The following is a 25,105-nucleotide window of genomic DNA, read 5'->3' on the forward strand; positions in this document are numbered from 1 at the left end:
CTTTGGCATTGCCCTTCTTTGGGATTAGAATGAAAACTAACTTTTTCAGTCCTGTGGTCACTGTTGAATTTTCCAAATTTGCTGACATATTGAGTGCAGTAATTTAATGGCATCATCTTTTAGGAGCTTAAATAGCTCAGCTCGAATTCCATCACCTCCACTAACTTTCATAATAATGCTTCCTAGGGCCACTTTTCTTCACACTCCAGGATGTCTGGCATAGGTGAGTGACCAAACTATCATGGTTATCTGGACACTTAAGACCTTTCTTATATAGTTCTGTGTTTTCTTGCTACCTCTTCTTAATCTTTTCTGCTTCTGTTAGGTCCTTACCATTTCTGTCCTTTATCATGGCCATCCTGACCTGAAATGTTCTCTTGATATTTCCAGTTTTCTTGAAGAGATCTCTAGTCTTTCCCATTCAATTGTTTTCCTCTGTTACTTGGCATTCATTTAAGAAGGCCTTCTTATCTCTCCTTACTATTCTCTAGAACTCTGCATTCAGCCGGTTATATCTTTCCCTTTCTCCCTTGGCTTTTGTTTGTCATCTTTCCTCAGCTATTTGTAAAGCTTCCTCAGACAACCACTTTGCCTTCTTGCATTTCTTTTTCCTACTCCAGTGGACCACATTTTGTCAGAACTCTTCACTCTTACCCATCCTTCTTGGGTGACCCTATAGGGCATGACTTAGAGCTTCATTGCCATAACAAGGATGTGATCCATGAAGGAGAATTATGTAATATATATTATTATAATATATAGATGTAATGCATTGTTTCTAGTATGCATTATTATTAGAAGATTGGATAATTTTCATAGATATGCTTGTTGAAATACAAATTCCTTTAATTAAACACATTTTCAGCAAATTAGTTTTAAAAATACACCAGGTACAAATCTTCATGAATTTAAGTGAAATCAAATAAGTTAAAAAAAAATCAAAACTTCATGAATGTACAAATGAGTGAGCATCCATTAACCCATGTGTTTCAATAACTTCCTGATTAATATGACCTACTTTGTGACACTATTTTCTTATTCTTACAATTGCAGACGCATTTCCTCACGTTGTTTGAAACAGAAGAAAGACATCAGAGTTCTGCTACATTCACTTTTATTAATGTTAATATATTAACGACATTAAGATGGCATTGAAATTTAATTTTCAATATTAATTCTCTTACATATGCAGTATCAGACTGAGCAAAGCTTTCAATCAAATTTTTCCAAGATATTTAAAAATCAAGAATACAACACTGTATCCTTTACTAAACAATTGGAGAAATTAATATTTTAGAGTAAAAATTAACTAAAGTTGAAATTTCATATGGCTTACTCAAATATTACAGCTGTATTATTCCCTTAAGGAACATCAATAACAAAACAAAATCCTTTAATATAATGATTTTACATTCTCAAAAACAGGTTAATGCATTATTTTTTTAAATGGTCCCGATTCCAAGGAATATAGAATGTAAAAAGACTAGTTCCCTGTATACTCATTCAATACATACTTGGTGGTGGTGGTTGAGTTACTAAGTCATGTCCATCTCTTTTGACCCCACGGACTATAGCCCACCAGGCACCTCTGTGCATGAGATATCCCAGGCAAGAATACTGGAGTGGATTGCCATTTCCTTCTCATTTAATACATAATTTACACCATAAAAAACTGCCCAAATTATCACTTTTTAACTACAAAAGTGACAATTTCATTATTTAAACCCTATGATATGATCAATTTAATATCAGTTGCAGTGATATCATCCCCCAACCCATAAAAATGGGGTTAAAATAAGGGTCTTATAAAAGGCTGATTCCATAAAAGGTATATCTATAAAAATAAACTAATGTTTCTGGGTAGCATTAGAAAGCTCAATTATAAAAAAAAATTAAAGAATAAAATGTAAAAATAATCACTAAAACATTTTCAGAAGGTTTTTTGTTAGTCAAAGTAATTGCATAATTGCCAGGTTTTACATTTAGATAGTCAATTATTCTCTTGATACTTTATTTGGGAAATTTGTCATTCTTAACTTTTTTCCTGATAAGTATAAATTTTTTGATGTGTGTGATTAAAGGTTAAAACCAGTGATGGATGGAAGGTGGTTAAAATATTTGGGCCATAATTTAAAAAAAAAAAGGACAACCCAGAGGGATAGGGTGAGGAAGAGGTGGGAAGGATTTCAGGATGGGAGGACACATATATAACTGTGACTGATTCATGTTGAAGTATGGCAGAAACTGTCACAATATTGTTAAGTAATTATCCTCCAATTAAAATAAATAATTTAATTTAAAAAGAAAAATAAATTAATGATTTTGTTAATCAAAGCAAGTAAAAGGCTAATTGAATTAGCAAAGTATCTTGGAATGGTGTATCTTAAGATGGTTTCTAGGCAATATATGAAATACTACTTTAATTCTAAGAGATTTAGAGATTTTTTTTTAATAAATTTATTTATTTTAGTTGGGGGCTAATTACTTTACAATATTGTAGTAGTTTTTGCCATACATTGACATGAATCAGCCATGGGTTTACATGTGTTCCCCTTCCTGGACCCCCCTCCCACCTCCCTCCCCATCCCATCCCTCTGGGTCATCCCATTGCCCCAGCCCTGAGCATTTGTCTCATGCATCGAACATGGAATGGTGTTCTGTTTCACATATGATAATATACGTTTCAATGCTATTCTCCCAGAACGTCCCACCCTCACCTTCTCCCTCAGAGTCCATAAGACTGTTCTATGCATCTGTGTCTCTTATTCTGTCTCGCATATAGGGTTATCATTACCATCTTTCAAATTTCATATATATGCATTAGTATGCTGTATTGGTGTTTTTCTTTCTGGCTTACTTCACTCTGTATAATGGGCTCCAGTTTCATCCACCTCAAGAGAACCGATTCAAATGTATTTTTTTTAATGGCTGAGTAATATTCCACTGTGTATATTTAGAGATTTAGAGATTTGAAAGCCAACTTCAACAGAATAAAGAGAAGGACAGAATTACACAGTCTCTGTATGAAATGTGTGAGCATTTTTCACTTTACCTCTTTACAGAACAATGCTTTCTGTTGAAAGATTGACAAACGCAGAATCCTACAAAACAAATTCTGATACAGAAAGATTCCAGTTTGTTTGCGAAGTGAATAATAGCAAATAAAATCTTCTCTGATGACATTGCAGAACCAAATATAACTAAACTTAAAGTATTCTTACTCTCACCCATATGGGTAATATGCATCTGGCTTTCTGAACTCTTTATTTATTTAAATATCTACTTACTTACCTCCATCCATCATTATCCTCATTTATCTCTATACCTATCTGGCAAGACTGTATCAATTCAAGGGACACTTAAGGCACTGAAAATACTTGAAATTTTCTCTTTATGCAAGGTCATCCTGGTTCAAAGATGTGTATAACTATATCATCTGCTTGCCTTAATCCTGAGGACAAGACCAGAGTAAAAAGTCTCAGGTTTACTCCTCTTTTGTTTTTGGAACAGTTGTTAAGAGCTCAGACTCTGAATTTTGGAGTCAGACTGCCTGTATGTTCTCAGGCATATTGGTTACATCTTTATCAGTTGCTCACCTGTAGATAATGCTTAACTGTACACTGGTGATAATTTATGTAAAGCTCTTATGAGCTATGTAAGCATTTGTTTCATTGCTTTTTTTTTGTCAGTGGTGGTTATTGTTGCTGATGTTGTTTATTCCTAGTGTAATCATGACACAGAACAGCTGGCAAGGGATTGCCATCTTTAGTGACTGTTAATTTATTTAAAGCAAGACGTAATGTACCTTGATGGAGCTGTGGGAGCTATTCTTATCCCTCTGCCTCTAACACCTCTGCCACGACCAGAGTCCTCTGAGCCATTTAAGTAAGATAATTCACGTAGTTGTTCCTGACGAATTTCATCATTATAGTCCTAGAAGAAAAAACATGACCTGTTGAGTTAAAATGGGGCCTGAAGTTCTTAGAACTGAACAAACACAGTAAGAAAAAGTTTTGTTTTGTTTTGTTTTTTTCATTTATTTGCTGGAGACGTATATAAAAATCCAAAATGATGTAAAAGTAAACATACTTTAAGTTCTTAGTTTTATAGAGATAAACTGAAGTTGCTTCTTTTATTAAGGAAGCACACAGCAGGAAATCAAATGAGATTTGCTGGGGTATCACTTTATATGTTAGCCAGAAAAGAAAAGATAACAATACAAAACAAGATCTTAGAAGGTACCACGGTAATGATTGCTTATAAGAGGATTACTGACAAACTTTACTGGAACGAGTATGTGCAGATTGTGGATGACTGCATAAACACTCAAATATACCTGACACATAAACTGAAGAGGGTCAACTCCAAGGATCAAAGTAGACACCGTGCCAAAATAATTTAAAAATTCAAGTGAATGGCCTGTTTCAGACAACTGGGAAGCTGTGCAATTGAACTAAACAACTTGATGAGCAATGTTTAAAAATAAATACTTTCCTATGTGTTCTAGGTATGGGCTGATGAAGAATAATAGCCAGAGCAGAAGGAAAACTTCACAGCAGTCAGAGATTGAGTCAAAGTCAAAGAGACTAGCTTGATTCTGCACCAGTGTGGAAACGTATCTGTCATTTAAATAGGAACAACGAGTGACCTGAGTCACTGAAGATGAATGTTATCTGCAAAAAACTAGTGTCAGTCTTAGGTGTTCCTCTTTTTACTACTACACTTCTGTGAATGTACATGCACACATACACACACACACACTCCTGGTAGAGCAATGTAAAACTGGATAATTGGTATTTTTGTCAAATGGGCAATCCAAGTAAATGCTATTTCATTAAAGATAGGTTTAAGTGAAAGTCATGAGCTATCTAGAAATTGAGATGAGAAATATTTGTAGCAATATTTGGGTTAACATAAATGATGTCTGAGGTCTTGTTGTAGACAGTTGAGTCAGGTTAGCTCTGTGCATGTGAGTTATAGTAACAGCACATGGAAACCATGCACTTACCTGCATAGCCCAGCCTAGAAGATGGGGAGATGCATGCAATCTACAAGCATTTCTAACACAAACTTTACCTCATGCTCCAAAAACTACTTTGTTCACAAGTAAAAGTACTAGTCACTCCAAAGCATTTACTTTTTATTTTTAACATGTTGCTTTCATGTTCACCCTGGTCAGCACCTGACTATAGTGATAATGGACTCAGGAGAGTAGATTGACAGAAGAACTATTGAAACTTAACAAGTCATATATTACTCAATTTATACCTCTTATTTTTCACATTCACACAACAACCAAACTGAAAAATTAACATGCCTAATATTTTATTAGAATTGGGGAATGTGATGAATTTCTACTTCTGATTGAAATGACCAGTTACTATCAAGTGAAAAATTAATTCCATAATATTCCTCTCATGTAATATTCCTAATTTGACAGCAGATCTTTGCAGCTTCTTATCTAACGAAAATCTATGAACCCCAAAAGGTTTTTTTTTTTAATTTTAATTGAAGAACAATTACTTTACAATATTGTGATGATTTTTGCCATACATCAATGTTAATCAGCCATAGGTATACATACATGTGTCTCTTCCATCCTGAACCCCCACTTCCACATCCCTCCCCACCCTATCCCTCCAGGTTGTCATGAATTATGAAAAAGAGATGGATTATAATTCTTGCAACATTGAAGGCTGAGAAAAAATTAACAAATTGCAAATAAATTTACACATGTAATTTTACTTTAGAGCATATCTTAGAATTAGACAATGTACTGTTATGAATATTAATGTCAAAATTTGACACTAAGATTAAGTTAGCTCTTAGTGTAAGCAAAACACTATTGCTAATATGTAATCAAATTTCTTATGAGCTAGTTAGATATAATATATTTTAAAACCTGGATCATCTTCCAGGGTTGTGGTAGCCAACTGAACTCAGAGCTGTAACTGCAGATGTAACTGACAATAGAATTCCTCTTGCTTTGTTCTGAACTCATATTGCTCCCAAGGCCATCTACCCAAGAGCAACTCCCAGTCAATGATCAAATGTGGTTGAGATGCTAAAATAAGTGATACCTGGGAGTCATAGGTCTCCTCTGCCTGTGCCACAAGGATTTCTAGACAGCCAAGCTGAATTTCCCTGTAATGCCATTTTCCTGGGCTGTCTAGAACCTCTCTTTACTTTGGATCAGATACTCTATTGTGAGGGCTCTCCAGGCTTTCTTGGCTCCCTCCTTACTTACTCATTTATGTTTTTAGTCATAAGAATATTTTCCCTAATGAAGTCCTTACATGTTTAATCCAAGTTAATCCTGATTCTGAGAGAACCAGAACTAACATAGAGAATGCTGACAAAATCAAGTTCCTAACATTACAGGCTGAGAGCTTTGGTAAATCCATTGATGTTAACACTGGTGGAGCCTATTCTGTTCAACATACCTTATACTATGATTAATCAGAATATTTGCCACTCTCTTACTTTAAAGTGATTACATACAGATTAAACATGGAATGGATTGCTGATTAGCAAAATGTGTTAGTTGCTCAGTCATATCTGACTCTTTATGATGCCATGGACTATTGTTCACCAGGCCCCTCTCTCTATGAAATTTTCCAGGCAAGAATACTGGAGTGGGTTTCCATTCCCTTCTCCAGGGTATCCTCTCAACCCTGAGATCAAACTTGGGTCTCCTTCATTTCAGGCAGATTCTTTGTCATCTGAGCCATGAGAGAAGCCCCACTGACTAGCGAAAAGGATAGTAATTGATGTTTTAAGAAAATAAATTGAATGTTGTCCAATTTTCTAAATCACTTAATAAAAAAGTATGGGAGAGTCATAGAGTGAGCAAAACAACACATGTTTTAGGCTTTAGCTTAGGTAGATGAATTGTGGAAACAATGAAATTCTACTTAGTATGTACCTGTCTGATGCAGTGAGAGAGTATGGGCAACCACAAGCTGTTCAAGAATGCTTTAGTGGAAAGTGTACAGTATGACTTGGGAAGGTAGGGATAAAAGATATTTTAGTGCAGAAATGGCTAGAAGTATAATGACACCATTAACCAGAGAAAGAAAGGAATGAAAAAAGTTTGAATGTAGAGAATTTATATTTGATCTTGATAACCTTAGTTTAAAATGCTAAGGAAACATTAAGGTTTATCTTAGAAATTCAGAGATGGGTTGGGGAGTAATTTTGAATGTCATTTGCACATATTTGTGATAAATGAAACCGATATTGTAGAAGAGAATTGCAAAGTAACATAGTGACGAACACTTTTTAATCATACTTTAAGTGAAAATTTATATCATTGAAGAAAAATCAGTTGATATGTTAGTTACAGTATTAGGACTATCAAATTACCAGATTTTTAATAAACTCAAGTTTTTCTAGGTATACAATTAAAGTATATATACCACTGTATTTATAATAATAAAGCATCTAGCTCTTTCAAATAAATGAAAAATAATTTTAAATGCCCCAATGTAAAGATGATGATGATGATGATGGACAGGGAGGCCTGGCGTGCTGCAATTCATGGGGTCGCAAAGAGTCGGACACGACTGAGCAACAGAACTGAACTGAAAGATACTGAAATTCTAAGTATTCTCTAGACTAAATATATCTTGTGTATTATTTTCATGACATAAATATAATTTTCTAAACTCTAAAGCTTTTGATTGTGTATTATGTGCTCATATCCAGTTCTTCATTAAGCACAGATCAAACTTTGAATTAATCATCGATTACTAGGTCATGAATCCAGCTAAAACTAGAGTATCCTAGCAAACATTTAATTGAGGCATATGTTACTGATATTTTGTTACCTAGAATCTTAAAAATACTAATAAACAAAATACTCCACGATTGCATTGCAAATGTGATATTATCAAAAATATACTACAACTTGAATTGGAGACAAGATGGTGGAGTAGAAGGACTTGAGCTCACCTCTTCTCAAAAAAAAAAAAAACAAAAAACACCAAAATCACAACTAAATGTTGACCAACCATCAACCAAAGACACAGGAACTAACAAAAAAAATGATATTCTACATCCAAAGACAGAGAAGAAGCCACAATGAGATGGTAGGAGGGATGCATTTGTGATATAATTAAATCCAATATCCACTGGGTAGGTGATCCACAAACTGGACAATAATTATACTGCAGAAGCTCTCCCACAGAAGTGATCATTTTGAGACACACAGCAGGCTCTCAAGCCTGGAGAGTCTGGCATTAGGAGGAAGAGCTTCCAGAGCCTTTGGTTTGGAGGCCAGTGAGGCTTAATCTCAGGAACTCCACAAGATTTTGGGAAATAAATTTTGCTCTTAGAGGCACAGACAAGCTCTTGCACATACTGGGACCCAGGGAAAAAGCAATAACTTCACAGGAACATGGGCCAGATCTCCCCCTGGTTTTGAAGGGTCTCTTGTGGTGGCAGGGGCAGCTGTGGCTCACTGTGGGAATGAGGACATTAATGATACAGGGATCATGGAGTACTAACTGACATGAGACCTCTGGAGGCTACCATTCTGGCAATAAGATCTGGACTCACCCAACAGACTGTAGTCTCCAGTGCAAGGATGCTTCAGGCCAAACAACCAACAGGGCAGAAACCCAGATTCACACATCAGCAGATAGGCTGCCAAAAGTGCTGCGAAACTAACAGCCACCTGTAAACACACCTTTTGGCATGGCCCGGCCCACAAGAGATCCTGCTCACTAGTGGTCAGACACCAGTCCCTCCCACCAGGAAGCCTGCACAAGCTTCTAGTCCAGTCTCACTCACCAAGAGCAGACACTAGAAGCAAATGGAGCTGCAATCCTGCAGCCTGTGGAATGGAGACCATGAATACAGACAAAATGAGATGGCAGAGAAATATGTCCCAGACAAGGGGACGAAATAAAACCCCAGAAGAACAGCTAAGTGAAATGGAGGTAGGAAATCTTCCCCAAAATAAATCAGAGTAATGATGTTAAGATGACGCAAGGTCTTGGAGAAAATGGAGGTACAGACCTAGAAGACACAAGAAATTTTTTTAACAAAGATCTGGAAGATAGAAAGAACAAACAGAGCTGAAGAATAAAATAACTGAAATAGAACATACACTAGAAGGAATCAGAAGCAGAATAAATGAGGCAGAAACACTGATAAGTGATCTGGAAGATAGAATGATGGAAATCATTAAGTGGAATAGAATAAAGCAAAAAGGACTGAAAAGAAATGAGGAAAGTTTAGAGACCTCTGGGACAATATTAAATGCACCAAGATTTGCATTATATAGGTCCCAAAGGAGAAGAGAGAGAAAGAGACTGAGAAAATATTCGAAGAGAAAATAAATGAAAATTTCACTAAAGAGGAAAGAAAACAGTCAAGCAAATTCAGAAAATGCAGAGATTCCCATACAAGAAAAGCCAAGGAAGAACATGCCCAAACACATGTTAATCAAATTGACAAAAATTAAAGACAATACACTAAAAGCAGCAAAGGAAAAGCAATAAATAACAAACAAGGGAATCTCATAAGACTATCATCTGATATTTTTATCAGAAACTTTGCAGACAAGAAGGGATTTGCATGATATATAGAGAGTGATGAAAGGGAAAAACTTTTAACCAAGAATACACGACAGAGCAAGACTCTCATTCAGATTCGAAGGAGAAATCAAATGACCTATAACAAGCAAAAGCTAATAAAATGGTAATAAGAATATTTGTTGTTGTTGTTCAGTTGCTAAGTCATGTCTGACTCTTTGAAACTCCATGGGCTACAGTATGTCAGGTTTCGCTGTCCTCCACTATCTCCTGGAGTTTGCTTAAGTTCATGTCCATTGAGTTGGTGATGATATCTATCTATCTGATAATACATATCAATAATTACTTTAGGCGTAATTGGATTAAATGCCAACCAAAAGACAAACTGGCTGAATGGATACAAAAACAAGACCCATATATATGGTGTCTACAAGAGACCTACTTCAGACATAGGAACACAAGGAACACATACAGACTGAAAGTGAGGAGATGGAAGACATTGCTTCATGCAAATAGAATTCAAAAGAAAGCTGGAGTAGCAATACTAATATCAGACAAAATGAACTTTAAAATACAGACTATTACAGGAGACAAGGAAGAACACTAATAATGATCAAGGAATCAATCTGAGAAGAAGATATAACAAGTGTAAATATACACGCACCAAACACAGGAGCACCTCAATACATAAGGCAACGCTAAGTCATGAAAGTCAAGAAGAAACAGTTAGAACTGGACATGGAACAACTGACTGGTTCCAAATCAGGAAAGGAGAATGTCAGGGCTGTATATTGTCACCCTGCTTATTTAGCTTATATGCAGACTACATCATGGAAAATACTGGACTGGATGAAGCACAAGCTGGAATCAAGATTGCCACGGGAAATATCAGTAACCTCAGATATGAATATGACACCACCCTTATGGCAGAAAGTGAAGAAGGACTAAAGAGACTCCTGATGAAAGTGAAAGAGGAGAGTGAAAAAGTTGGCATAAAACTCAGCATTCAGAAAACTAAGATCATGGCATCTGGTCCCATCACTTCATGGCAAATATAAGGGGAAACAGTGGAAACAGTGACACACTTTATTTTCTGGAGCATCAAAATCACTGCAGATGATGACTGCAGCCATAAAATTAAAAGACTCTTGCTCTTTGGAAGAAAAGCTATGACGAACATAACATATTAAAAAGCAGAGATATTACTTTGTCAAAAAAAGGTGCATCTCATCAAAGTTATGGTTTTTCCAGTAGTCATGTATGGATGTGAGAGTTGGACTACAAAGAAAGCCGAGAGCTGAAGAATTGATGCTTTTGAACTGTGGTGTCGGAGAAGACTCTTCGGAGTCCCTTGGACAACAAGGAGACCCAAACAGTCCATCCTCACAGAAATCAGTCCTGAATATTCATTGGAAGGACTGATGATGAAGCTAAAACTCCAATTCTTTGGCCACCTGATGAGAAGAACTGACTCATGGGAAAAAGTCCTGATGCTGGGAAAGATTGAAGGCAGGAGGAGAAGGGGATGACAGAGGACCAGATGCTTGGATGGCATCACCGACTTGATGGACATGAGTTTGAGCAAGCTCCGGGAGTTGGTGATGGACAGGGAAGCCTGGTGTGCTGCTGTCCCTGGGTTTGCAAAGAGTCGGACATGACTGAATGACTGAACTCAACTGAACAGCCATGAAAGGGGAAATTGACAGTGACTCAATAATGGTGAGGACTTTAATGTTTTACTTACATCAGTGGATAGACCATTCAGAATAATAATAAAAAAAAAAAACTGTTAAGGAAACACAAGTTTTACATGACACATTAGACCAGATAGAATTAATGGGGCATTCCATCCAAAAGCAGCAGAATACACTTTCGTCTCAAATGCATACAGAATATGCTCTAGAATAGATCACATCTTGAATCACAAATCAATCCTTGGTAAATACAAGAAAACTGAAATCATATCAAGAATCTTTTCTGACCACACTATGAGATTAGAAATCAACAAGAAGAAATCAATCAAACTTTAGGAATAAAAATATAGGAAGCAAACACATGGAGGCTAAACAATATGCTACTAAATAACCAATGGATCACCGAAGAAATCAAAGAAAAAATTTAAAAATACATATATAAAAATGATAACAAAAGCAAGGTTATCCAAAACATACAGGATGGAGCAAAGCTGTTATAAAAGGGAAGTTTATAGCAAAACAAGTTTACCTCAGAAAACAAACAAAAAAATCACAAATGATCAACCTAACCTTTGCTTTAAAACAACTAGAGAGCAAAGAAAAAGCAAAACCCAAAGTTAATAGAAGGAAAGGAACCATAAAAATCAAAGCAGAAATAAATGAAATAGTAATGAAGAAAACAATAACGAAGGTTAATGACAGTAAAAGTTGGTTCTTTGGAAAGACAAACAAAATTGACAAACCTTCAGCCAGACTTATCAAGAAACAAAGAAGAGAACTCAAATCAATAAAATTATTAATGAAAAAGGAGAAGTTACTAATGACACTGCAAAAATACAAAGGATCATAAAAGACGACTATACGCAAATATACGCCAATAAAGTGGACAATCTAGAAGAAATGGATACATTCTTTAGAATTCCAAGTTCCAAGACTGGTTCAGTTCAAAAATAGATAATATGAAAAAAATAATCATAAGTGTGATTTAAAAATCTTTCAACAGACAAAAATCCAGGAACATATGGCTTCATAGGTGAATTCTATCAAATATTTAGAAAAGACTTAACACTTATCCTTCTCAAATTCTTCTGAAAGCTTGCAAAGGGATGGACCCTGCCAAGCTCATTCTACAAGGCCACCACTACCCTGATACAAAAATTTGATAAATATATCACACACAAAAAAGAAAATTATAGGCAAATATCATTGATGAACATAGATGCAAAAGTTTTCTTCAAAATATTAGTGAACAAAATCCAACAACACATTAAAAGGGTCAGGTAACATAGTGAAGTGGGATTTATCAAGTGTGCAGATGCAAGGATTCTTCAGTATATGCAAATTAATAAATGTGATTTATAATACTAACAAACTGAAGAATAAAAATCATAGGATCATCTCAATGGATTCAGTAACAGTTTTTGTCAAAATTAAATAAACATTTATGATAAAAAAAAAGCTTCTCAGAAAGTGGGCATAGAGGGAAACAACCTCAACACATTAAAGGCCATATATATACGAAAAACCCACAACAAACATCATTCTCAATGATAAAAATAGAAGCATTTCATCTAAAAGCTGGCACAAGGCAAGAATGTCCTTTATTAATTACTCTAGCCTTCATTAATCAATATAGTTTGGAAATCCTGGCCAAAGCAATCAGACAAGGAAACAGAATAAAAGGAATACAAACTGGAAAAGAATAAAACTGTCACTATCTGCAGATGACATCATATTACATGTAAAACATCCTAAAGATGCCGCCAGACACTACTAGTTATAATCAATGAATTTTGCATAGTTGCAGGATGTGAAATTAATATACAGAAATCTTTTTCATTTCTATACACTAAAGATGAAATATCAGAAAGAGAAATTAAGGAAACAATCCCTCTTACCATTGCTGCCAAAAGTAAAATACTTAAGAACAAATGTATGTAAGAAGGCAAAAGATTTGGGCGTAGAATATATGATAGTGATATTAGAAAGTGAAAATGACATAGGCAGATGCAGAGATAGACCATATTTTTGAATGAGAAGAATTAATATTTTGAAAGTGACTGTACTAGCCAAAGCAATCTACAGATTGAATGCAATCTCTGTCAAATTACCAATGGTATTTATCACAGAATTAGAAAAAACAAACAAACAAACTTTATAATTTGTATGGAACACAAAAGACCTCAAATAGTCAAAACTATCTTTTGAAAGAAAAATGAAGCTGGAAGATTCAGGTTCCTTGAATTCACACTATACCGCAAACCTACAGTAATCAAGATAGTATGGTAAAGGCAGAAAAACAGAAATATAAATATAATTGATTGTATTCTTTGCAGTTGATGATGAAGAGGCTCTACACAGTCAGAAAAAACAAGACTTAAAGCTGACTGTGGCTCTGATCAAGAACACTTTATTGCAAATTTCAGGCTTAAGTTAAGAAAAGTAGGGAAAGCCACTAGGCTATTCAGATGTAGCCTAAATCAAATCTTTTATGAATATAGGCTGGAGATGACAAATAGATTCAAGGGATTAGATCTGGTAGACAGAGTGCTGGAAGAACTATGGACAGAAGTTTATAACACTGTACAGGAGGCAGTGATCAAAACCATCCCAAATAAAAAGAAATTCAAGAAGGCAAAGTGGTTGTCTAAAGAGGTTTTACAAATATATGAGAAAAGAAGAAAAATGAAAGGCAAAGAAGAAAGGGAAATACATACCAAAATGAAGGTAGAGATCCAGAGAATAGAAAGGAGAGATAAGAAAGCCTTCTTAAATGTGCAATGCAAAGAAATAGAGGAAAACAGTAGAATGGGAAAGACTAGACATCTCTTCAAGAAAATTGGAGAGATCAAGGGAACACTTCATGCAAGTATGGGCATGATGAAGGGCAGCAACAGTAAGGACCTAACAGAAGCAGAAAAGAAGAGGTGGCAAGAACTATACAGAACTATATGAAAAACGTCTTAGTGACTCAGATAACTAAGATGGTTGTGGTCATTCACCTAGAGCTAAATATCCTGGAATGTGAAGTCAAGTGGGCCTAAGGAAGAATTACTATGAACAAAGCTAGTGGAGATGATGGAATTCCAAATGAACTATTTAAATTCCTAAAATATGTTGTTGTTAAAGTACTGCACTCAATATGTCAGCAAGTTTGTAAAACTCAGCAGTGGCCACAGGACTGGAAATGGTCAGTTTTCATTCCAGTCCTAAAGAAGGGCAATGCCAAAGAAAGTTCAAACTACCACACAATTGTGCTCATTTCCCATGCTAGCAAGGTTATACTCAAAATCCTTCAATTGAAGAACTTCCAGATGTAAAAGCTGGGTTTAGAAAAGGCAGGGGAAACAGAGATCAAATTGCAAACATTCGTTGGATCATAGAGAAAGCCAGGGAATCCCAGGAAAACATCGGTTTCACTGACTATGCTAGAGCTTTTGACTAGGTGGATCACAAGCTGGAAAATTCTTAAGGAGATGGAAATACCATCTTTACCTGTCACCACTTTACCTGTCTCTTGAGAAAACTGTATGTAGATCAAGAAACAACACTTAGATCCCAACATGCAACAACAGTCTGTTTCAAAATGGGAAAGGAGTTCAACAAGGCTGTATATTGTCACCCAACTTATTTACCTTGCATGTAGAGTATATCATGCAAAATGTCAGGCTGGTGAATCACAAGCTTGAATCAAAATTTCTGGGAGAAATATCAGCACCCTCAGATATGCAGATGATACCACTCTAATGGCATAAAGTGAAGAAGAACTAAAGAACCTCTTGATAAAAGTGAAAGAGGAAAGTGAGAAAGCTGGTTTTAAACTCAACATTCAAAAATATATATATATATGGCATCCAATACCCTTCATGACACATAGAAGGGGAAAAATTGGAAGTGGTAACAGATTTTATTTTCTTGTACCCCAAAATCACTGTGGACAGGGACTGAAGCCATGAAATTAGAAGTTTGCTCCTTGGAAGAAAAGCTATAACAAACCTAGACAGCATATTGAAAAGCAGAGACATCACTTTGCTGACAAAATCTGCACAGTCAAAAAAACTATGGCTTTTCCATTAGCTATGTATGGATGTGAGAATTGGGCCATAAAGAAGGCTGAGCACCAAAGAATTCAGGCTTTTGGGTTGCAGTGCTGAAGAAAATTTTTGAGTGTCCCTTAGACTGAAAGGAAATCAAACCAGTCAATCCTAAAGGAAATCAACCCTGAATATTCATCAGAAGTTCTGATACTGAAGCTGAAGCTCCAACACTTTGGCCACCTGAGAAGAGCTAACTCCCTGGAAGAGACCCTGATGCTGGGAAAGACTGAGGGCATAGGAGAAGGGAGTGGCAGAGTATGAGACAGTTTGATAGCATTATGACTCAATGGACATGAATTTGAGAAAACTCTGGGGGATACTGAAGGACATGGGAGCCTGGCTTGCTGCAGTTTTTGGGGTCACAAAGAGTCAGACACGACTTAGCAACTGAACAACAACAGTATAGAGCAATGGAACAGGATAGAAAGCCTATAAATAAACCTATTCACCTATGGTCACCTAACTGATGACAAATCAGGCAAGAGTATACAATGGGGAACAGCTAATTTATTCAATAATTGTTGCTGAAAAAGTTGGACTGCTACATGCAAATAAAATAAAATAAAATAGAACGCTCCCTAAGATTATACACAAAAATAAATTCAAAATGGATTAAAGACCTAAATGTAAGACCAGAGAGTATAACACACTCTTAGGGGAAAACATAGACAGAACACATTTGGATGTAAATTGCAGCAAAATTTTTTTGCATCATGTCCTAGAGTAATAAAAATAGAAATAAACAAACGGAACTAATTAAACTTAAAAGATTTTGCACAGCAAAGGAAGCCATAAATAAACAAAAACTCAACTCTCAGATTAGGAGAAAATATTTGTGAAGAAGCTACTGACAAAGGATTGATCTCCAAAATATACAAGCAGCTCACGCAGCTCAGTATGAAAAAATGAATAAATAAAAATGGGCAGAACACTTAAATAGGGATTCGTCCAAATATAGCCTTCAGATGGCCAACAAACACATGGAAAGATGCTCAATATCATTAATTATTAAATAAATGGAATCAAAACTAGAAGGAGGTATCACTTCACATTGGTCAGAATGGCCATTATAAAAAAAAAAAAATCTACAGACATTAAATGTGGACAAAAGAGAATAAATGTGGGGAAAAGGGAACCTTCTTTCACTGTTGGTGGGAATGTAAATTGATACAGCCAGTATGGAGAACAGTATGACAATTCCTTAAAACACTAAAAATAGAAATACCAGATGACCAAGCAATCCCACCCCTGTGCATATACCTGAGGAAAACCATAATTCAAAAAGATATACGCACCCCAATGTTCATTGAAGCACTATTTACAATAGCCAGGGCATGGAAGCAATCTAAATGTCCATTGACAGTGAATGAATACATAAGATATGGTCCATATATAATGGAATATTAGTCACAAATATCAGGAACAAAATTGTGCCATTTGCAGATTTATAGATGGACATAGACACTGTCATACAGGGTGAAGTCAGAAAGAGAAAAACATATTGTATATTAATGTATATATGTGGAATCTTGAAAAATGGTATAGATGATCTTATTTGCAAAGTAGAAATAGAGACACAATATAGAGAATAAATGTATGAGTATCAAGGTGGGGGGGTGAGGATGAAATTGGAGATCGGGGTTGATATATATACACTATTGATACTATACATAAAGTAACTAACCAGTGAGAACCTACTGTACAGAACAGGGAATACTTCTCAATGTTCTGTGATGATGTAAATGGGAAGAAAATCTACCAGAGAGGATAAATGCGTACATATAACTGATTTACTTTGTTGTACAGGAGAGATTAATGCAACTTTGCAAAGCCAACTATCCTCCAATAAAAATTAATTAAAAATGTATATCTGCATATATGTATATAACGTACTAGTTGACTTGAGTATTACTGAGTTCCAAGATATTGGAGCCATAAAATAATTTTGGATATGAATTGGTAGTTATAATTTTATGGCCCTTAAAGTTTTATGCTTAAGTTGCTAAAATAGATATTCACTGAGAGGTAAATATTCACTGAAGTATAAGTTCAGTAGTAGTAATAATAAATTTTTATATTATTTTTTTTGTTATTGGGTTGAGTGGAATTTTCTTCAGTTTTTAAGTAAAAATAAAAGACACTTGTTTCATTTTCATCAAGAATTTTATTGAACAAAACATTCACCATTTTGTTGCACTACATTTTGCCATTTTTCAGGGCACTTAATTCTCTATCTTCCCAAAACATTTTCTTTTCGAGCAAAGAACTATTCCAGTTATCTTTTTCAGTTTTCCAAGGATTTTTTTTTTTTTTTTTTACATTAAGAGAACTTTGTAAAGACCAAAAATGGAAATCTGAAGGTCCAATGTCTGGTAAATATGGTGGATGAATCAGAATTTCTCAGCCAAGCTGGAACAGCTTTTGCCTGTTTATCAAAGAAACATGCAGCCTTGCAGTATCTTGATGGACGATAATGTGTCTTCTGTGGATTAATTCTGAATGCTTTCCATCAAGGCGTCTAATTTGGAGCTGTATAGTGCTAAGTCACTTCAGTCATGTCTGACTCTTTGCGACCCTTACAGACTGTAGCCCTCCAGGCTCCCGTGTTCACGGGATTCTCCAGGCAAGAATACTGGAGTGGATTGTCATTTCCTCCTCCAGTGGATCTTCCCAACCCAGGAATCAAACTAACGTCTCTTATGTCTCCTGCATTGGCAAGCGTGTTCTTTACCATTCGGAGAAGGCAGTGGCACCCCACTCCAGTACTCTTGCCTGGAAAATCCCATGGACGGAGGAGCCTGGTAGGCTGCAGTCCATGGGGTTGCTAAGGGTCAGACACGCCTGAGCAACTTCACTTTCACTTTTCCCTTTCATGCACTGGAGAAGGAAACGGCAACCCACTCCAGTGTTCTTGCCTGGAGAATCCCAGGGACAGGGCAGCCTGGTGGGCTGCCATCTATGGGGTCACACAGAGTCGGACACTACTGAAGCCACTTAGCAGCAGCAGCAGGGAAGCCCCATATTGGAAGCAGTACTTTCTGGAATTAATTCTTTGATTTTCTGGAAGCAGCTAATAACAGAGGAATCCCTCCGAACCCCACTTATACACAGCCACACCTTCTTTGATGAAGACCAGTCTTCGGCTTGGTTAGTAATAGGGAAATTAAATGAAAGTAGTCATTTTCAGTTTTCAGAGACAAGAAAGCAGAGCAGGCCTCTGACCTTGTTTCTGACCCACCTGGACACCTCCCTGACTACATACTTGCTCACAAGTACAATAATTGTTACCTGTAAGTCAAGCGGCACTATTTTAAGATCAGGAGTGAGTCTCGGAGTTCTCCTGAGCCCTGTGGATCTGGCCAATTCCCAGGGGTCTGGAAATCTCACAAGATGAAACAAACAGCATTGTAAAAAGATTAACATGAAACCAAAGCTGCATTTTTGCTCACACAGTTTGCAGCCTGGGATTACAAGGAAGAACCCCCAAAACTGCAGTAAAAGTACCCCCAAGGGGAAGATGCACTGCCCAGGACCTTTTCCCAGCTGTGATTCCAGATTGCTGTTAATGGGACTTCCCAGTGCTACTTGGATCTGGCTGTTAGTCAGCCCAATTTGGGGATGTATATGCTGTTACTCTCCTCTACTGCTTTTATCCCTCTTTAATTTTAATGATTGTATATTGAAAGTAAGTTTGAGAGTTCTCTATTAGATACTGACTCTCTTTTCTCAATAAATGTCTTCATATGATCGCTATCATCTTCAACCAGTCTACCTGACTGTGGAGCATCGTCCGACAAGAAATTTCCATGTGAAACTTCACAAAGCAATTTTGACGCATTCAGTCAGTCACAGCACCTTCTCTAGACACTACACATATCTTTTCTTGCAATTAAGTTGCATTTTCACCTTTCTTGAAATAATAAATCATGTAAAAATGTTGCTTTTTTCTTCCGTATTCAGTATTAAAGTGGCTACACAAAAATTCACCAATTTTGATCAGTCTTTTAAAGTGCATGCTGAAATGATAGCTGTCACAATACAATCTAGAAAAATTGTTTTTAATGAAGTTAAAGACAATTAAACACTACTTAATCCAGCTTACAGAAAATCTCAAATGAACTTTTTGCCCAATCCAGTATTTTATTTATTTTAATGCAAATATTACGCAGCCATTACAAAGAATACATTCGAATCAGTTCTAATGAGGTGGATGAAACTGGAGCCTATTATACAGAGTGAAGTAAACCAGAAAGAAAAACACCAATACAGTATACTAATTCATATATATGGTATTTAGTTAATCATAAAGATAATCCTGTATGCGAGACATCAAAAGAGACACAGATAAATAGAACCGTATTATGGACTCTATGGGAAAGGGCGAGGGCGGGATGATATGGGAGAACTGGCATGGAAGCATGTAAATTATCATATGTGAAGCGAATCGCCAGTCCAGGTTCGATGCATGATACAGGGTGTTCGGGGCTGGTGCACTGGGATGACCCGGAGGGATGGGATGGGGAGGGAGGTGGGAGGGGTTTCTGGAAGGGGAACACATGTACACCCATGGTGGATTCATGTCAGTGTACGGCAAAACAAATACAATATTGTAAAGTTAAAAAATAGATAAGTAAATTAATTAAAAAAAAAAAAGACCCTACAGAGATAAAGAAATGCAGATAGAGAAATAATCACATACCCTTTTGAAAACATTCATAAGGGAAAAAGAAAGTCAAAATTATAACAATTAAGGTGAATAAATGTAAAAAGCTAATTCCAGTCATTCAAAGTAAATAAATAATAAAACATAACAATATACATATTTAATTTGTATGCCAACTTGAAATATTATGAAGTTTTTATAATAAGGCCTGTCTATCATATGAAGACAATATTTTTATCTTAAAAATGTTATACTTCTGCATTAATCTTATTTTACTTAGGATTTCAAATTACTGGAATTCTTCACTTCAAATAATAAGGATTGCTTTACTGCTTTGGGTTATACTTGCAGTGAATAAAACATAAACAGACTAATTTACTTCTTATCTTTCAAGCTGAGTTAGAAATTTAGAAGTACTGAGTAGCTTGATCTGCATATTTGACTTCAGATAGTAGGTGTTCAAATAAGTAACAGCGAAACCTGAAAGAAGTTTTTTGTTGTTGTTGTTCAGTCACCCAGTGTTTCTGACCCTTTGTAAGCCCATGGACTGCAGCACCCCAAGCTTCCCTGTTCTTCACCATCTCCCAGTTTCCTCAAACTCAAGGCTTAAATTACACATGGACATTATATAAAGACATTTTAAGAATTACTTCAAATTTTAACTTTAATTTTCCTATAATATTCAAAATTTGTCTTTTTTGCTACCAAAATCAGGTTTCAAAATGTGCTATCTTGAAATAACAACAAAGATATTCACAGCACTGCTCTATATTCCTTCTGATCAGGGTGAGGCAAAGTCTCCTTATGAAAAAATTTCTGTAAAATTCATGAGTGCATCTCCAGTAAGGGCCTCCTACTGTGGTGGCATTTGATGTAAACAGTATACAAAAGCTCAGAGCAGACACGTGTTTGAATGTTCCTAGAAAGGACTCATGCTCATAGTCTGCATATTTAATGTATATTCATAATTGCCCAATTATACATTCTCGTGTCCATCTGTTATGATGGCATTTTTCCCAAATACAAATTAAGAAGATTATTTCACTTGTGTGTGGATTCCAGATAATGACAGGTGTAGATAGGCTACAGAGGGGCACCGAATGGGACGATTTTCTTGTCAAACTTCCTCCTCTAAGGCTCTGATGGGCACTGATCCTGCACATTGAAAACTGATTATAACCACCGATAGCATGTGAACCTGTATTTATCTCTACCAATGCCATGTTGCTGTCAGAAGATATCAGGGAAGAACGGAATTCAGACTGTAACCTATCTAGGCCATGACAAAAAGACCTGGGTGGAACTGTCTCAGCCCCTACAAACAGGTTAGGACACTTGGACCAGAGTAATAAACAGGGAAAGTATGAGAGGTGATGGATCCTATGCCAATATCAAATCTGTAGCCAAGCTGGAAAGGGTAGGAATCTATTTTAGAAAACAAGCTAGTGCTGGGCAAGGCAGACCATTGTTTGGCTGTTAGTTAAAAGATCCTAGCCAACACAAGGTGAACTTTAATCAGCCCAGACTAGGGGCCAGAAAAACTCATTAACAAAATGTAGTCAGGAAAAGTTAATTAATGTTTACTAAAAATCTGCTCAGTGTATGTCTCTGCATAAGATCTGTATAAAGGCTTTATATTTATCAAAGGAAACTGAATATCATAAAGTGAAAATGTGCAGTTTGTATCTTGAACTACTAGAGATGACAATTTGTTACTCAAGATTGTTTTCTGTTTTGTTTTGTTTTTAACCATTACTAATGTTATATTGCACTCTATATAAAAATCGCCAAAGAAAAACATAGGAACTATATAGATTTTATGTTTATATTCTGCAGGATTACTGAAAGAGTTTATATCCTACTTTGTTCTGTTTTAAACATTAGCCACTGATATATGAGGTCTATTAATCAAGACTTTCTAATGAACATGAACGGCTTGGGTGTTTGGTCTTATACTTAGTCACTAAGTCATGTTTGACTCTTTTGTGATCCCATGGAGTGTATCCTCTGTCTATAGGATTTTCCAGTCAAGAACACTGGAGTGGGTTTCCATTTCCTTCTCTGGGATCTTTCCAACCCAGGGATTGAATCTGAGTCTCCTGAACTGGCAGGCAGATTCTTTATAACTGAGCCACCAGGGAAGCCCGTACTTTCACTGATCCTAGCTTATAAAATTAGCCATGACAATAGGTTAGATTGTGTGGTAGATAAGTTTTTAGTTAAAACTAAATGAGAGACATAGCTGTTATTATAAAAATAGCAAGCTCTATTTGTTTAGGTAGAGTCATAATGACTAAGTTTTATTCAGCAAATTTTCTTAGCAACTTATTGTGCATATGATAAAGGAGCAACTTATTGTGCATATGATAAAGGAGCTCTATCTGCATTTTAAGTTGAAACAGGCACTACAGTAAGTCTCCTACACACAAACATTCATGTTTTGAATGTTCAAAGAGGCAAATATGCATTCAAATGTCCAATCATGTAAGTTAGTTCATGTATGCTATCACATGTGTGCATCCTCTACAAGTGGTTGTCCTTTTGTGTACTTTATTGTACAGTACTGTATACAGTACTTTAGTACAGTGTCTTTATTTCAAGCCCAGGATGTCTGGTTGCAAGTGTAAGAGCAGTGGTGACATAGCTGGTACTACTAAGAAGTGCCAAGAGATAAGGATGGAAACGAAAGTGAAAATAATTGAGAGAATGGAGTGAGGCAGAAAGATCGCAGACATTGTTTGTCTTATAACATGAATCATTCAACCATTGCCATGATTCCAAAAGAAAATATCATGAAACATGAATATATATGAATATATATACAGTTTACTGATATGTTTTATCATTCTACTGTTTGTGAAAGCTTAAAAACTGTCTACTCCTTTGTGATTATTATTTTATTGCATTACTTTTATGCTGAAATTAGATTCTCTGAGGAATCTTGAGGAATATTGAGTCAAATGATTTCTTTTTTATTGCCAGACTTTCCAAAATGATTTGCATTAATTCACACTTGTACTAACAACATATTAAAGTGCTCATTCTCCATAACTTTGCAAACAGTAGTAAGTCATCATTTAAAAATAATCATCTATGTGGGTAAAGGATTTTATCTCATGGTGAATATCTTCTTCTGAGTCATTTGGATACCTTCCTAGATACCCTATTCACTTTTCTATTGGGTTATTTGTAAATTTTAAGACTCTCTTTATAAGAATTTTTGTTTCAATTCCTGATGCAGTAATGGGGAGTAAATTTATCCTCCCATCTGACAAAAATAACAAAATGAGAAATAATTTTTAAAAACTCAACAGTTTCAAAATGGTGGAATGAAGGTGATGGTGCATTGTCATCTATGAGTAAAAGGAAATGAATGGGGTAAGCTTTATGATTTATTGCCCTTTGGAATTTTCCAAGCCATGACATAAGAGAAATTGAGGCAGAACCCAGAACACTTCCTGTGTTGTAAAGACATGTCTGAGGTTCCATGGAAACCAAAGTGGTTAGAGTTCCAAGGAAAGAGTAGTGAGGAGCTGCAAAATTAGACAACTCTGAAATATAAAGAGGATGACTTCTGAACATTCAACAGAGTCCATTTCAATGGACTGTTTGAGAAGAAACTACCCAGAGACAAGAAAAGTATCACCAGAAAAGACTAGAAGAAAATGTTGATGTTTCTTAGAGGACCAGGAGTGGAGACTGTCCAACTACACTGAAAGGTTTTAATTAACAGCGATATTGGGGCACGTACTCAGAGAATCTTTCATCAGTTTGGGGAATTACTAACCTAGATTAAACAGTTCTTTGTCCTTGTCTTGACGTACTCCTTTCCCTATTTGGAACCAGTTTGTTGTTCCATGTCTAGTTCTAACTATTGCTTCCTGAACTGCATACAGGTTTCTCAAGAGACAGGTCAGATGATCTGGTATTCCCATCTCTTTCAGAATTTCCCACAGTTTATTGTGATCCACACAGTCAAAGGCTTTGGCATAGCCAATAAAGCAGAAATAGATGTTTTTCTGGAACTCTCTTGCTTTTTCGATGACCCAGCGGATGTTGGCAATTTGATCTCTGGTTCCTCTTGTCGCCGTGATTATTTAATTTATATGCAGAGTACATCATGAGAAACGCTGGGCTGGAAGAAACACAAGCTGGAATCAAGATTGCTGGGAGAAATATCAATAACCTCAGATACGCAGACGGCACCATCTTTATGGCAGAAAGCGAAGAAGAACTAAAGAGCCTCTTGATGAAAGTGAAAGAGGAGAGTGAAAAAGTTGGCTTAAAGCTCAACGTTCAGAAAACTAAGATCATGACATCTGGTCCCATCACTTCATGGGAAATAGATGGGGAAACAGTGGAAACAGTGTTAGACTTTATTTTTTTTGGACTCCAAAATCACTGCTGATGGTGATTGCAGCCATGAAATTAAAAGACGCTCCTTGGAGAAAAGGTTATGACCAACCTAGACAGCATGTTTAAAAGCAGAGACATTACTTTGCCAACAAAGGTCCGTCTAGTCAAGGCTATGGTTTTACCAGTAGTCATATATGGATGTGAGAGTTGGACTGTGAAGAAAGCTGAGCGCCAAAGAATTGATGCTTTTGAACTGTGGTGTTGGAGAAGACTCTTGAGAGTTCCTTGGACTGCAAGGAGATCCAACCAGTCCATCCTAAAGGAGATCAGTCCTGGGTATTCATTGGAAGGACGGATGTTGAAGCTGAAACTCCAATACTTTGGCCACCTCATGAGAAGAGTTGACTCATTGGAAAAGACCTTAATGCTGGGAAGGATTGAGGGCAGGGGGAGAAGGGGACGACAGAGGATGAGATGGTTAGATGGCATCACCGACTCGATGGACTTGGGTTTGGGTAAACTCCGGGAGTTGGTGATGGACAGGGAGGCCTGGCATGCTGCGATTCATGGGGTTGCAAAGAGTCGGACATGACTGAGCGACTGAACTGAACTGAACTGCCCTTGTCTAATAAGCCTTAAAAGTGAGACTAAGAAGAATCAGTCTGTTTACAAGCAACTTAACCACATTCCAGAGTAAAGTTCAATATTTTGCAATAAAAGCATAAAAATTCACTGTGTCTGGCAATAATCTAAAAT

The 25,105-nt window shown here is 36.3% G+C and overlaps 1 protein-coding gene and 1 long non-coding RNA gene across 11 annotated transcripts in view; one reads left to right on the forward strand and one right to left on the reverse strand.

Moving 5' to 3' along the window:
• Nucleotides 1-25,105, reverse strand: part of KHDRBS2 (KH RNA binding domain containing, signal transduction associated 2) — a 631,271-nt gene that overhangs the window by 294,759 nt on the left and 311,407 nt on the right. For all 9 annotated transcript variants that reach the window (XM_081523653.1, XM_081523657.1, XM_081523656.1 and 6 more), the window contains exon 5: nucleotides 3,806-3,933. In XM_081523653.1, coding sequence (XP_081379779.1) covers nucleotides 3,806-3,933 — 128 coding nt within the window. The remainder of the gene's footprint in view (nucleotides 1-3,805; nucleotides 3,934-25,105) is intronic.
• LOC145518779 (uncharacterized) lies at nucleotides 8-5,744 on the forward strand. Of its 2 annotated transcripts, none has more exons than XR_014063287.1 (2): nucleotides 8-223; nucleotides 4,508-5,744. It is a non-coding gene; the product is annotated as an uncharacterized LOC145518779 (long non-coding RNA). The 2 variants fall into 2 exon arrangements; XR_014063288.1 differs by lacking the exon at nucleotides 4,508-5,744 and adding an exon at nucleotides 1,054-1,905 and having other exon boundaries at nucleotides 21-223.

This window comes from Giraffa tippelskirchi, chromosome 8, assembly GCF_054371585.1.
Source record: "Giraffa tippelskirchi isolate mGirTip1 chromosome 8, T2T-mGirTip1v1.2.pri, whole genome shotgun sequence".
NCBI classification, from domain to species: Eukaryota; Metazoa; Chordata; class Mammalia; order Artiodactyla; family Giraffidae; genus Giraffa; species Giraffa tippelskirchi.